The 15,568-nt window shown below is 39.4% G+C and overlaps 1 protein-coding gene across 4 annotated transcripts in view; it reads left to right on the top strand.

The window, feature by feature from the left end:
- The window catches only part of SEMA3A (semaphorin 3A), a 412,569-nt gene that overhangs the window by 314,711 nt on the left and 82,290 nt on the right, over positions 1–15,568 (top strand). For all 4 annotated transcript variants that reach the window (XM_054017194.1, XM_054017206.1, XM_054017202.1 and 1 more), the window contains exon 6: positions 14,242–14,335. In XM_054017194.1, the coding sequence (XP_053873169.1) occupies positions 14,242–14,335 (94 nt within the window). The remainder of the gene's footprint in view (positions 1–14,241; positions 14,336–15,568) is intronic.

Below are 15,568 nucleotides of genomic sequence, written 5' to 3'. Positions count from 1 at the left end.
TAGAATGAAATTGGACATAGGGCTTCTGGTTCGGGGGGGGTTATTCATTTAATTTTCAGGGTTTATTTTTCATAATTTTTGAGTTTTATGTAGATGTCCAAAAATATGGAGTTGTTTCTTTTTGTATATACTGTAATGAGAACTGTATATTATAATGTGTAATCTCCTTGTAATATTCTCTAGTGTGCTTTAACATAGTACTGTTTCAAACAGCATTAAAGTGCACCAGCAGGACTTTACTGTACCTTTAGTGTACACCAGCAGGACTATCTAAACTAACTAATGTGCAAAATATTAGTATGCATTAGCAGTCACACCCCCATAGTTCACATTACTGATCTGTGTAGAAAGCCCTTAGATACAAGTAATCATTTCTGGTGTTTTTTCTGGTGTTTATTGGACAAACATCAATTTCTTTTTTTTCTCTTATTTTTTTTAAATAGGGGTGTTTTATTAATGTTTATCACTTAAAACCTAAATCAGAAGTCCTAATTATAGACCAGTTATCTCAACTTCATTGTGAAGCAATTAAAGACCTTCTCCCACTAAAGTCAACGGTAGCCTGCAATCTACATCGATCTTCAGAAAAACACATTCTTAGAAACATACTCTCATACACACATGGATTTTCATCCATAGACTCAAATGTAACATAGCACATATATATGCATATGCTCGAAAAACATTTGCTAACGTTCCTCCTCAAATATTGTTTTGTTTGTAATATAATGGACCAAATGCATACAGGATATAAGAGATACTGTAAGTTATAGCTTGGAAATGGATGTAAATGACTGTACATTGGTGTAAATTCAATGCTGAGATGGCAGGAGAAAGGGGATTATAGGAGGAAAAGCTACCAGCCAGATTATGTAAAGTGACAGCTACACGACTGCTTATGTCCATACAGCTCATGTTACTCAAGGGTGTGAATGAGCCACCCCACTGAGCGACATAATTTATGCTAGGTTTCAGAGTAGCAGCCGTGTTAGTCTGTATCCTCATATATTTTCCTTTCTTTAATGAAATGGCTCTGAATCAAACAATTTGACCTTATTTCCGTATGGTCTGGATTTTCTGTCTCCTGTTATTGTTTGACAAATGACACCAGCTGAGAATCTGCCTCCATATAGAATCATTTCTATAGGAATTTTGGAATTGCAACTCTGGACCAGACCAGTGTTCCCTGTAGAGCAAAAAGAACAGGAGTACTTGTGGCACCTTAGAGACTAACAAATTTATTTGAGCATGAAGCAAATACTCACCAGCAACCACACACCACTGAACAAAAACACTGACCCAGGAACCTATCCTTGCAACAAAGCCTGATGCCAACTCTGTCCACATATCTATTTTAGGTCTTCATAGGACCTAATCACATCAGCCACGCCATCAGGGGCTCGTTCACCTGCACATCTACCAATGTGATATATGCCATTATGTGCCAGCAATGCCCCTCTGCCATGTACATTGGCCAAACTGAACAGTCTCTACGCAAAACAATAAATGGACACAAATCTGACATCAGGAATCATAACATTCAAAAACCAGTAGGAGAACACTTCAACCTCTCTGGTCACTCAGTAACAGACTCAAGGGTGGCAATTTTGCAACAGAAAAGCTTCAAAAACAGATTCCAACAAGAAACTGCTGAACTTCAATTGATATGCAAACTAGATACAATCAACTTAGGCTTGAATAGAGACTGGGAATGGCTGAGCCATTACAAACATTGAATCTATCTCCCCATGTAAATATTCTCACACTTCTTATCAAACTGTCTGTACTGGGCTATCTTGATTATCACTTCAAAAGTTTTTTCTCTTACTTAATTGGCCTCTCAGAGTTAGTAAGACAACTCCCACCTTTTCATGCTCTCTGTATGTGTATATATATCTCCTCAATATATGTTCCATTCTATGCATCCGAAGAAGTGGGCTGTAGCCCATGAAAGCTTATGCTCAAATAAATTTGTTAGTCTCTAAGGTGCCACAAGTACTCCTATAATTTATGCTGACTGCACTATGTCAGCATAAGGGTTTCTCTTGCTTACATAGCTATCCCCGCTGGCAAGGGCTAGAATAGTTAAGTCAACAGGAGAGCTCTCTCCTCTTTGCTTAGAGCAGCTACATTAAAGAGCTTACAGCGGCACACCTGCACCAGTGCAGCTGCACAGCTGTAAGCTCTCTGCTGTAACCATCGTCTAGCTAAAGCAGGATGAAAGAAGCTGTAAGATAAAGCAGGGTTCCCTTGTTGGTTGCTTTTCTTGTTACTCATTCAACCTTCCTCCTCTTCTGTATTGTAGTTACACTCCCCAATTTACCAATATGCAACTTGCACTTCCATTTACATTATTTCTGCGTTTTTGGCCCAGTGAGTCAGAAGAATATACAGTGGTTTATATTATTTTGGATGGAAAACTGGACTGAGGACAGCAAACATTCAATCACAGCAAATTGAGGCCAACAGCTTAAAGGTTCAAAAAGGATGAGGCATTTATAAGGATGAGAACATCCACAGCTATATTTTTTAGGATAAAACTACATAAGGGATATAATCACTATACGCATCAGGGTATAAACCAATTAGTAAGAGCTAAGGGTTTGATGAAATTTCGGACAGTTATTCCATAATTGTCAGCTACGGGGATTCATTCACTTCCCTCTGTAATGTGTGGTGTTAGTCACTGTCAAAGACTCTCAACTTGGCATGTTCTCTGTATGTGTATATATATCTCCTTACTATATGTTCCATTCTATGCATGTAGCCCACGACAGCTTATGCTCAAATAAATTCGTTAGTCGCTAAGGTGCCACAAATACTCCTGTTCTTTTTGCTCTACGGGGAACACTGGTCTGGTCCAGAGTTGCAATTCCAAAATTCCTATAGAAATGATTCTATATGGAGGCAGATTCTCAGCTGGTGTCATTTGTCAAACAATAACAGGAGACAGAAAATCCAGACCATACGGAAATAAGGTCAAATTGTTTGATTCAGAGCCATTTCATTAAAGAAAGGAAAATATATGGCATATGGTGTCAAGTAAGGCAATTGAATTAGAGAGTCAAAAATGTTTAAAATACAGCTGTGTATCTGCATGACAAATTGTAGGATAGAAGAATACTGTGATGTATCAAGTAGGTGAGGAAGAGTTAATTAAAGCGGATGGACTTGCTGAATGTTTGTTTCCTTTTCTTATCCAGCAGTCATTAATGGTTTTGTTTGATTTATTTCTCATTTCAATTTCTGCCTTCTGTTCTGCTTCACCCAGTGGCATCAGTGTCAACTATCAGAAAACAAAAGCTGGGTGGATTCTTAAACCTTGAAACACAATCAAAGAACAATTATGGGAAAGAGATAATTATATTTTAGCTGTTCTTCCCTCCCCTCCTCCACTTCCCCCATATATTTAAGAAGATTAGATTATTTAAGTAAATATTGGACACTAAGGAGAAAAAATTCAGTGTAGTGCAGTATGTGAATCTCCACTAAATTAATCTGAGTCACAAATGCCCATGACAATAATTTGAAAACGTACCTCTCCATGTCACATGATGCAATCAGACAAGCCATCTTCATTCTGAGTCCTATACATGACTTTCTGACTTCTGTGCTTTTTTTAAATACAATAACATTAGGCATTTTGTGTGCCAGGAAATTGTCTAGGAAGATTTTTGCTATCTGTGTCGTTGGTTCAAATTCAACCCAGGTCAATAGTTATTGAATGTTATCACCTGATGGGCATTCAGTATTTTGTGGACACAATTGGCATATTTGCTGGCAGTCTCGGAAAAAAAAAATAGCTGAATGGGCATGGAGCCTGGTTTACATTCCGTGTCTCAAGGTAATCCCTGCAAATGAGGTTTAGCCCTGCAGGTACCAGATACCTCTTCAGAGGTGTCCATTGGATTGAATTGTCATTTACTTTAGTGAGATTTGAGAAGGAAGCATGGTGTTTGGTTAAGCCACAAAACTAGGACTCGGGATATACGGCATAACATATTAGCTCTGCCTCACACTTCCTCTGTGACATAGGGCAAGTCACGTAGTCTCAGTTCCCTGATCTATAAAAATGAGGATAACATTTCCCATACAGGGTATTGGGTATTGGAGTAGAGTGCTTGCAGGATTGCCTCTAACTTTCTACAACGGAGAAAAGATGAAGCCAGCTATGTACAAAGTGTTGTCAAATGCCCAAAGTGAAAAAGTAAAGATAAGGATTTTTTTACTGTCGTCTATTTCAGTAATCTGAGGTTCAGTAATCGGTAACAACAGCAGGTAAAACATTTTTACACAGAAGTGTAATTTTTTTTTAATTATGTCCGTGAAAGTATAATCCAATCCATCTGTGAGTAAAATCGTCATCATCATACATAGTCTACTGAGGACCGCTGCACCAACCAGAGGGACCACGGTTGATGGCGTAACTCCAGCCATTGTGTAGTGAAGTTCCCACATCTGACTGAATCCTGTAAATCCACAAATGTATAAGGTGGCGCCGTAGGCAGAGCCAGGTAGGAAGAGGGTTTGCCCCCCGTTGCACATCACTGGAGAGTTTGAGAACACAAACCAGTGTGCTGGGCTGTTTTTGTCCATCTTGGCGACATAGTCAGTGAGCTTGCAATGCCACTTTTGAATATAATGAGTGATTGAAGGAAGGCCAGATCTCTGCAAAATTATGACACTTTGCATAAGGTCAAACCACTTTATGCTCATGATTTGGTGCTGACAGTGTATATGAAATTTCTCTAGTTGCTCCAAATCTTCTTGAAAAAAGGTCCAAGTTTCTGACCCCTGTAGCAATACAGGTGTACACAGGTTTGATAGATTCTGAACTTTGTTTTAGTACAAAGACATTTTTGTGTCCATACTTTTTTTTTTTTTACGTTTTTTCATAAGTTTTTGCGACTTCATGCAGGAAGCAACAAGATCTATTCAGTACCAGTGTGACAGTGCGCACTGGTTCATGGCTTTTGCTGTGTTTTGACACAACCTCACGTATGCAGCAGTGATGCTTTCTTGCCAATATTCTGTCAAGCTCTTGAATGGATTTTAGGAGATGCTGATCCACACATTAGAATCATGGTTGTCAAGAAGTGTTCACTAACCAAGACTAAGCCAGTGCTGCTGCCTGGCTTGTGGAGAAGTCAGAGAATTTCAGCTGTGACCTCCAAGGTTTCCAAGACACCACCCACACTATGGGTTTGAATGTCTCAAATAAGAAGACCAAGGTCCAGAACCTCAGAGCAAAGACACCGGATCCCCCAGTACAGGTGAAGTCAAGTATCGTGGAGAGGGTTGATGAGTTCATTAACTTAGACTACAAGGAGAGTTCAAATGGTCAGCAAACCAGATGGTCTTCGACCGATAGGTCTCACTGCCTGCATGTGAGTACAATGATGCTTCCAATCTTTCCAGGCCTCATTCATAGGACATAGAAGTCAATGGAAAAACTGCCATTGACTTCTATGGGCTTTGGAGCAGATGTTTAGCCAATGATGCAAGCACAAATGTCAAACCCTGCAACTTGACTTCCCTGCTAGTACAAACACAGCTAGAGCCAGAAAGACAGCTGGGGTTTTATTTTTCAAACTTCAATTGTAAATGTTAATTTTGACATCTGCAAGTAAAAACAAAGAAAGGGGAGAAGGTGTTTCATTCCCACACTGTACATCTCCTGGACCTCTGAATATGCAGTAAGGGGCCAGCTAACCTTGCCTCCCTTTTAACCTCCTGATTACATGTGAGCTCCAGCACTTCTTAGTAAGTTCTTCCCTGCAGTAGAAGGGTCTTTCTCATTGACAAAGACATTTATAGACAATGTATTCCCAAAAATGTGTATCTTACTCTTTATTGATTTCTTATCCATCTCCAAACTGCAAGTTAGCAAAGTTTCAGTGTAAAGAAAGGATAACACCGGAGCTCAGAAGTTTCCTCTTACAGGACAGTCACCTCATCCTGTTGACATGTTTACATCCGAGGTGACAGAATACTCAGCAGGATAACCTCACAGATGTTCCAGACAGACTTGAATAAATAAATAAAATGGCACAATTTGTTCCCTGCTGAATAGGATCAAACTAGTCACTGTACCCAACAGTAAGTTTATATTTAACAAATAAGGTATTTGTAAAACTAAGAGAAGACGGATTTTGGAATGATCCCCTGACTTTTATATGGCATTTCAGATGGACCTATGCAAGCAGCAAGTGGACTGTTCAGATAACCATGCTATTTGCATGCACAGAAGACCAAATTCTTCCTTCAGTTACATTTATGCAACTCCCTTGGCCTCCTGTCTAAATCTACTATTGTTCATGGACAACATATTATAAGAAGGATTTGTGGCCGGGGTGCTTAGTATTTGAAGTCTTAGAACTGTTCATTTGTAGCTCTCTCTCTGTGTGTGTGTGTGTGTGTGTAAATATATACACCTCTGTGTGTGTACACACACACACACATTTTAAGTGTAAATATATATTTCAGGGGTCAACAGCAAACTAGGGCTAAACAATTATAACTATGACAGTCTTGTGGTCTCTGCAGACACTCAAATTAAGCTTATGTTTCAATGTAAGATTTTAAAAACATATATAGTGCAGAATAACACAGATGCTGTTTTTTTCCTGTGTTCATTACCATTAGTTGTAATGATGACAAAAAGCAGAAGCATTATGTCATGGATGCAGGTTTCTGAGTGATGTGCCAATAAGTTAAAGCCTCATAAATTGGTGGTGAGGAAGAATAACTGTTTTAATTCATAGTCATTTAGAAGGGTAAATTTCAGATGTTGCAGAGACCCTGTCTTAATATGTAAACATGGCAAAGGGCTAGGTAAGAGATTCATCCATAGCTCACTGGACTTGATGGAAATCTTTCTGTTGACGTCAGTGGGCTTTGAGATCAGGCTCCAATGTAGAGCCAGACTGTGCCTGGCACCTGGATAGCTATGCAAGGAGAGGAAGGACACAAGGATCTTATCCCACTTTTGATGGTGTGGCACTTGGCACAGCAGCCAGCCATGACTGAAGTCCTTGTGCTCGCCTGAGCACTAGGATGGATCCTCTTTTGCCTAACTAGTGACCCTGGCTACCCCACAATGGGTAAAGTTAGGTATGGAGCAGTGAAGCCATGAGTCATCCCGCTCCACGCTGCCTTTATAGAAAAGTTCTGTAGAATTTGATAGGGATGACATAATTTGTGTTCTATACAGGTATAACAGAGTTCAAGAATTACTCTAGAAACCCATAGACTTTAATAGAAAACAATCTCCGTGTTGAAGAACTTTTTAATAAAATAATTGGATGTAGCTATCATGCTTTGCCTAGCTGAAACAAGGGCTCGTAGGGCCCTGATCTAAAGCTCATGAAATGAGTGGGAGTGTTTCCACTTCTAAAATATGGCATCTTTACATATCAGAAAAGGGAATAATCTGGTTTGATACTGATCTGAGCCACTGATGCTGTGGATTGCTTTACATATAATGTGTGTGTGTGTGTATTTATATAGATACAGATATGTAGAGAAAGTGCATTACATAGTTTTTCCAGCCTCAATGACCTTTTCTGAATGGGGTAGTCAAGAATAATGGAAATCCAGGTCAGATCCAGAACAGAAAAGTTGTCTTTTAATGTGAACTTCCTTTTTAAATAACATTGAATCAAGTACACTAAAATACATCTGTTTCTGTGTCCTTAACATTTTGATCTCAGTGAGAGAAAAAACAAACATTCTTTATATTTGTTATTGCAAAAAAATCCAACCTGTACTAGGAAATTGCATTGTTCTTAAAAGTACTGCTGTGAGGGGTAATTGTAACTTGTGACAGAGAGAGGTTATAATTATGTCTACCATTACTTACGTCTCCATGCACACAATAGAATTAATCATTTCAAAGATATTTTTCTCTTATGCAATATCAGTTTTTAATGTGTTGAGGACCTAATTCTTCCATTATAAAGAAAGGTAAAACTAGACCTGGGTGGTTTCATATGACAAGTCACTGTAGGGAATGAAGACTGAAGATAAACTATCATTGCAAAATTGTCAGAGTTAAAATTGTAATAATATTCCACATGGTATCTTGCATTCCAGCCCTCTCAAACAGTCGACTCTTTCAATGGCCATTTGAGTGAAATAAATACTATTATCCCCATTTTGCAGATGATGACACTGAGACACAAAATGGTTAAGAGACTTGTCCAAGGTCACACAGGAAGTGAGTGGTAGAGCTGGGATTAAAATCCAGGAATCATGTTTCAGGGCCCAGTCTAACAGACGTTGAAGTCAATGGAAAGCCTTGCATTGACTTAAGCATAGACGGATCAAGCTCTATAATTGCCCAACTCTACACACAGTGCAGTTATATTAAAGTGTACTCAAAGATAAAGCACTTTCTGCAAAGGTGAATTTCAACATCCCCACACAAAGTCTGAGTAAACTAAGCAGGGCTTGTGGTGCATGGAATTCATCCCCAAAACAAAGATAGTCCACAAGGATTCAAATCCCACCCGGTCACAGGGGTGGTGCATCAGACTCATGGGATGGAACAGATATCACAATCCCTACTGGGATTTCCTGCTCATTAGAGTTATGATATTGTGAAATCAGTGGCCTCTCCTGCACCTCTACAGAGCCTTACCCTGGAACATACTTTGAGGGGAATTCTTTACAATGTGTCTTCTGGACCTTTGTTGAATATTTTATCACCCACTTAGACCCTGATTCAGGAAAGCAGTCAAGCAGTTGATTTAATTGGGCCTCCCTTTTGTTGATAGTTCAGAATTTTCTTCTTTATACCATATTATTTAAAAATAGGAATGAAGCAGACAGGCTAAACATAATGGAAACATATGGCTAATGATTTTGGGTGCCTCAGTTTTAAAGTGTTCAGTTAGGCACACTGTAGAAGGGGCTGATTTCAGAGGGTGCTAAGAACTTTCTGAAAATCAGTGCCCTTCAAGGGATCTCAAGTTGAGACATGCAAAACCACCAGCCACATTTGAAAAACTTGGCCTTATGCCAACTCCACTTAATCCCTGTCTACATATTGCTATACAAATGTTTGATCACCATTTGTGTGTGTGTGTGTGTGTACACATGTGTCAAGGATACATTCAACACCCAAATCAGACTTGAAAATTCCCCAGAACAACTGCCGAATCTTACTCTCGCTAAACTGAACCCTGATTATAGAAGCCAATTTTACAAACATTCCCCCAGGGCTACCATTTTCTTTCTCATCAGAAAGCCTCTTGCATATAACAACACCTTTGCTAATTTCATATATTTACAATGGGACAAGACTGAGACGGGGCAAGATTTATTACTATGACATCACTGATGTTCAGTAATTCATAAAACACTGGGTCTAGGAGTTAACACTGCTGTTATTTCCTCTGATGCCTGACCTCACCACAGTCTAATAACATACAGGAAATCCAGAAGACAAAGGGGGAAAGCAGTGGTCTTGATTGCTAAAAATAACCATAGAAAACTAGCACAATCGTCTAATAAAGTATGGCCCCATAATTTATTTAACATAGTAGTGGAATCTGCTAAAGCAATTGGAATCCATTATTCCTGTTCTAAATTTATTATGGAAAATAAGGAGACTGGGGAGGGAATCACTTAAAGAACTGAGACTTTTAAATTGTATAGTTCAATTGTATGTATCGGTTTTAGGAGTGTGTTTCTTATTGCTTACATATGCTGTCTACTTAATAGCTCAGCTAGAACAGACAATCATTGTATAGCACTTATGTTTCCAGAGGTCATCCTGTTTGAGCCAGACAGTGATGTAGGTGATATATTACACTTGACACCCCAGAATGTTGCTATACAAAGGGATTCTAATTCTCAGTGTCCCTGAGAATTGTTCAATATTCTTGATGGTATCTAATGTCTGGTATGCCACTGAGTTGGGATTTTTTGGTGTCTTTACTAATCAATCAAGGTTAACATGACATTCATGTTGTGCATTTTTTCTGATTACGCTACTTTTGCTAGGTCATCTTGTACAGAGAAAATAGTATAATGAAATTCTTTGGGTTTTCTATGGTCATTTCATTTATTTAAAACAAGTTCTTCTTCTTGTATTTAATACAGCCTAATACAGTCAGGATTTAGGCAGAGTTATAGAACTGGTAGAGTGAGGGAGGTTTGCATACTGACCCTACAACTATTCTCAGAAAGACACTCAAACCAGTCTGCCATCTAAAGCTTGTCAAATATTGCAAAAACAAATTTTATTCTTATTTCAAACAATTGTTCAGTTTGATCATGCTTGTATTCCTCTTTATTCACTTATGTTGCACAGAGATTTAGGGAGTGCCTGTTCTTCCTAAGAACATCAGTATTACCATGCAAACAAAGATATTTATGCGTGAACAAGAGTATTTGGTAATTGACATTGACAAACTGTTTTAACAGCTTTTTCATTCAATCAGGGAACAGAAGCATACTGTGTGACTTAGATGACCAATCACAAACCAGAAATAATGAATAGCAAATAAGTAAAGGCAACTGTTTGTGAACAGTCCATTTGAATTGCATGTATTTAATCATAATTTGCATTTTTATATATAAGCAACGTTCTTCTGCAGATCTTAAATCCTTTATAACTATTAAATCATTCATCATTCAGACTCAAAACAACCCTGGATACTAGAGGAGTCTTTTGAGGCTAACCAGGTGAATCTGAGCCACTGAGAAATTAAAGTCAAACTTTTCAAAATTGGGTCTCTAAAGTTCAGCCCTAAGTAAAGGTGGCCTGATTTTTAGAGGTCCTGAACAACCACAGTTCCCATTTAAATCAACAGGGCCTAAAAATTGGGGCCTGAATTATGATTGTGATTTTCAAAGGAGCCTAATGGAGTTAGTTGCCCAAATTCTACCAAAGCCTAAGAACCAGATTTTCAAAGCTATTTAGCCACTTAAAGATGCAGATAGGTGTCTAGTGGGATTTTCAAAAGTACCTAAGCAGGTTAGGCACCTAACACCTGTTTAAGTTAATGGGAGTTACTAAGCTCTTACCTGCATTGTTAGAGACCTAAATAACTTTGAAATTTTGACCCTAAGGACCTAACTGTATGAACCCACTTTAGAAAAGTTTGGCCTAAGTGACATACTCAAAATCTGTGGCAAAACCAGGAATAGAAGCCCAGGGCCCAATCCTGACTCAGCTTAAGTCAATGGGAAAATATAAGTACAACTAAGCTTTGCACCTTCTGTCTCTGAGGCTTTACCTCCAGGATTATCCTTCTTCCTTCTTTTGCATTAGGGTTGACTTGAATTACATGGGAGCATCTATAGGAAACCAAATCTAAAGACTTTCATAATTCACATAGCGGAATAAATGAAACTATTGTATATTCAGTATATTGGGGCCAGAATTTCATGTACACTAAGGATATGAAGGGACCTTAAAGTGGGGATACATTACATTTCCCTCCATTTTTAGGTTTCTTTGCTCGGGCTGAGCACAGCCAAGGGAGCGGCCTTAATGTAAATGAGAATCAGGTCCATAAGTCATTTTGTTACAATAACCTTTCTTTGAAATCTATCTGATCTTTATTTGCCCTTGTACAAAATGTCCTCTTGCTACCAGCTTGCTTTTTCATGAATGCCAGTCTTTGATTATATAATAGACTTCAAACAATTTTGAAACAGTGAGCAGTTTGTGAGCCCACTATGTACTTCTTGCTATTTATGGATAGGGGATTTGCTGATTCACTAAGATGTGATGCTTTGCATTCAAATTATAAAGCCCAGGAGATTTCCAAATTATATGTTCAAGCACTTTTCCAAGGGCAAATAGTTTGCATACTGTCTCGCTAAAAACTTCTCGCCTTTATTTATTATTTGAACGGAGTTTCCATTTTGGATCTATGTCCAGCACTCTTGAAAATGATCAAGTACACGTTTTTATAGAAACTTTAAGGACTACATTTTGCCCTCAGATTCATGCGTGGAGATCCCAATCTCCTACTGATGAGTTCCTCTGAGAGCAGAATTCGGACCTAAATGCCGCAAAGTACAGAAACACATAACCAAATACTTGTTTCTAATCAGATTCCTTCTTTATTGCTTCTTACTCTTATTTCTGGGTGTGTGCAAGATCTTCTTAATAATTTGCTCTGTTTACTGCTTGTTTGTATTCTAAGGGGTGAAATTTTACTGTGACTTCTGCACTTAAATGTATTTGGGCAAGTTGGCCTACTTGTAATAGGTTATGCTTCCAGGGGAGCATGCTTCCAGAGGCCTTCAAACTAACCATGATATATTTATGGGTCACCTAACAATTATACATTTATTATTATTATTTCTTGCTGATAGACTTGGGAACTTAATTAACATATTTACATAGTATTTAAACTCAAATATTGAAACACTGTGAGATTTCTCTATTTTTCCTTTTATTTCAAAGGGGTTATTCCCCAAAAGCCAAGAGCTTTGAATGATATGAATATATCACAAGAGATATGAATATATCATGCGTATATTCTGTGGGCCAGATTTTCCACTCCGCTATGCCAGTCATAAACCGTTGTTAATGGAATCACAGTGTCATCAAACTGCTACAATGGAGTCTAAAATCAGGGCCTTCATCTATCGAATAATTCTCCACATCTGTTTCTTATTTGTCTCATAATGGCACACTGGATTACCTTGGGATGATATTAAAACTGTCATGACAGTAACTTGTAACATTATCAAGTATCCATTGGGGTACAGGTTGAGCAATTATCTTCATTAATGAAAGAATCCCAAGGAAATATATATTGATAATAACATTTTTATTAAAAATGGCTTATAGCATTAGTGCCATTTTCTATTACTATTGTCCAGCGCTAATAATATCATCTGCTTATTCCTTTAATTTATTATGCAAGAACTAGATTTGGGGTGTGCAGCTAAAGTTCAGATCAAGTTTTCATCTTTTGTAAGTTAATATGCTACAATTAATTATTTGAGGGAGCAAAGTCAGGAAATAGAGTCAGAGTGGTGGAATGAAGATCATAGTTTGAAGACTAAACAAAAAAGGAGAGGTTGAAGGAGAAGAGAGAGATGCCATGATGCAGATCAGAGTGGATCCTCAGGCACAGAGAGATAGCATAAGAGAAAGCATAGAGTCCTTACAGGAGGTGACGAGGTAAATGACAAGGTATGAATGAAGGGAATGAGAAAAGGAAGATGAGAGAAAATATGGAGGCAGGTTGTTAAGATATTGGAAGAAAGATATCATGTGCCTTAGTTGCTTTAAACTACTAATATTGTGTTAGGCCTAAAATATGGGACTGTTTCTTTTTTATGCATCTGTACAGCACCTAACACAATAGGACCCCTGACTATAATCCCGTGAGAGAGGAAGGGGAAAAAGAGGGTTACAGCAAACTGCATCTGTAACTATAGTCCATGGCATGTACAGATGAGATGGAAATCTGTCCCCAGCATATATTCTGGCTTTACATGGAAGATGTGGATTTTACCCACATTGCAAAAACTAGAAACGTTGTGCTCAATTTGATTGGCAGATATGGCCCTGAGCCAATGAAAAATAATTAGATGTACTGAAATCCCATTGTCTTGTATTTATTGGACCGGATTTGTTTAGAGTTGGCTGAGGTTTTATTTGATCTCGTTTATATCTCATCATGCTGTTCCCCCAGCTCATAGAACTAAAAAGTAATGCATTGAAAAGTATTGAAAGAAATGACTACTAATAATGTGAATGAACTGAGTCTGGGGATAAGGGAAATGCCGGTCTTTAAAAGCCCAAGTTAGCTGGAGCAGGATGCAACACTGCAATTTATGCCAAGATTTCTCCTTGGGAAATGTGGCTATCGTGATCAGTGAAATATGCTTCACCTTTTTTAATTCCAGATACAAAGTCCAAACACCAAGATCTTTATTCAGTCCTTACCCAGGCAAACTCCCACTGAAAGCAATGCAAAGTTATTACAAACATATGAGGAATAGACTAGAGCTCAGGAGTTGTCTGAATGATTTTTGACTGATGTTCAGCAATGTCATTCTAGCTGTAAGACAGACAGTCTGGGCCAGATTCTTAGCTGCTGCAGGCAGGTGTAGCTTCATTGACCTCCCGGGTGATATTCCAATTTGCCCCGGCCGAGGATCTGGCCCTCTGTAGCTATCTTGGATGCAACACTGTATTGAATCAGACTCAATATTAGTGTCCTTTTGTCAGATAATTGTATTGTTTTTTCTTTTCCTCAACAGGACAACATTTTTAAACTGGAGGATTCACATTTTGAAAATGGACGAGGGAAAAGCCCCTATGACCCCAAATTGCTGACAGCTTCTCTTTTAATAGGTACGTGTGGCAGTGTAAAATGAATGAGACCTACTTTCTCCAAAGAGAAATACAAGTTTGCTACATTTTCCCTTTCACACTATTTCTCAGTGGTTGTGGGTTTGTTGTTGTTGTTTTTGGGGTGAGAGTTCTATGTTAAAATAATTCCAGGTTGATTATTTGGCAGATGGGTTTATCCAAGTGTTTTGCAAATAAGGTGACTATATAAAAGATGCCTCAAATATCAGCTGTTTTGCTTTGTTTCCCCATTAAGAGCTTGAGGTGGCAAGTGTTGCACACTCTTAATTTCAGCTGAAGTCAGTGGGAACAAGGGATACTCAGGAATTTCCACATACAAACCCTAAGAACCTGATTCTACAGCTGTCTATGGGTGCTAGGGTGCAGGTCTAGAATCTGGGGTTGTGGGGTCCCTGGAGTACTGACTCTCATTCATCAGCACCAAGGGAGATGGGTGAAGTAGCCTCTCGCCAGGGCCGGCGCTTCCACTAGGTGACCCTAGGCAGTCGCCTAGAACGGCAGGATTTAGGGGACGGCATTTTGCCGCCCTCAGCAGAAATTCAGCTGCGGGGGGTCCTTCTGCTCCGGATCTTCGGCGGCAATTCAGCGGCGGGTCCTTCACTCACTCCGGGACCTGCCGCCGAAGTGCCCTGAAGACGCGGAGTGGAAGGACCCCCGACACCAAAGACCCCAGATTCCTCTAAATGCTCAGAGGAGGAGTGCTGCCGCCTAGGGCGACAAAAACCCTGGCGCCATTCCTGCCTCTCGCTAAACCTGGAAGGTCAAACCCCAGAGGACATTCTCTCAGAGCATCCAAGGCCTGCAGCCGTCTGATTGGCTTACTCCTTCTACTTGAGCCATCAATGAGCCAGCTGGGCTGTCTGAACAACTGTGCCGACCTTCTGCTGCTGCTGCCACATCAGACCCTGCTCTTGTTTGCCTCCTGCAATCCTGATCCAACTCTGTTCCTAGTTCCTGAGCTGCTCCTCACTCCTAGCTTCCACCTTGCTCCTGCTCTGTGCCTGATTCTGGCCTATCTCTCTTGTTCCTACCATTTCACCTTGATCCTGACCATCGGCTACCAGTCCTGGCTCTGACCCTTGGCTCTGACTTCTGACGGACTCTGGCTCAACCCTTGGCTTGGCACTTGGTGTCTGAGCACAGCTCTGACTCTGGTTCAACTCTTGGCCTGAACCAGGCTCCAAACCTCAGCTTCAATTACCGTTCCTGACTCTG

The sequence above is a fragment of the Malaclemys terrapin genome, chromosome 1, assembly GCF_027887155.1.
Source record: "Malaclemys terrapin pileata isolate rMalTer1 chromosome 1, rMalTer1.hap1, whole genome shotgun sequence".
Classification (NCBI taxonomy): domain Eukaryota; kingdom Metazoa; phylum Chordata; order Testudines; family Emydidae; genus Malaclemys; species Malaclemys terrapin.
The sequence above is the reverse complement of the archived record's forward strand: the minus strand, read 5'-3'. Positions and strand labels throughout refer to the sequence as shown.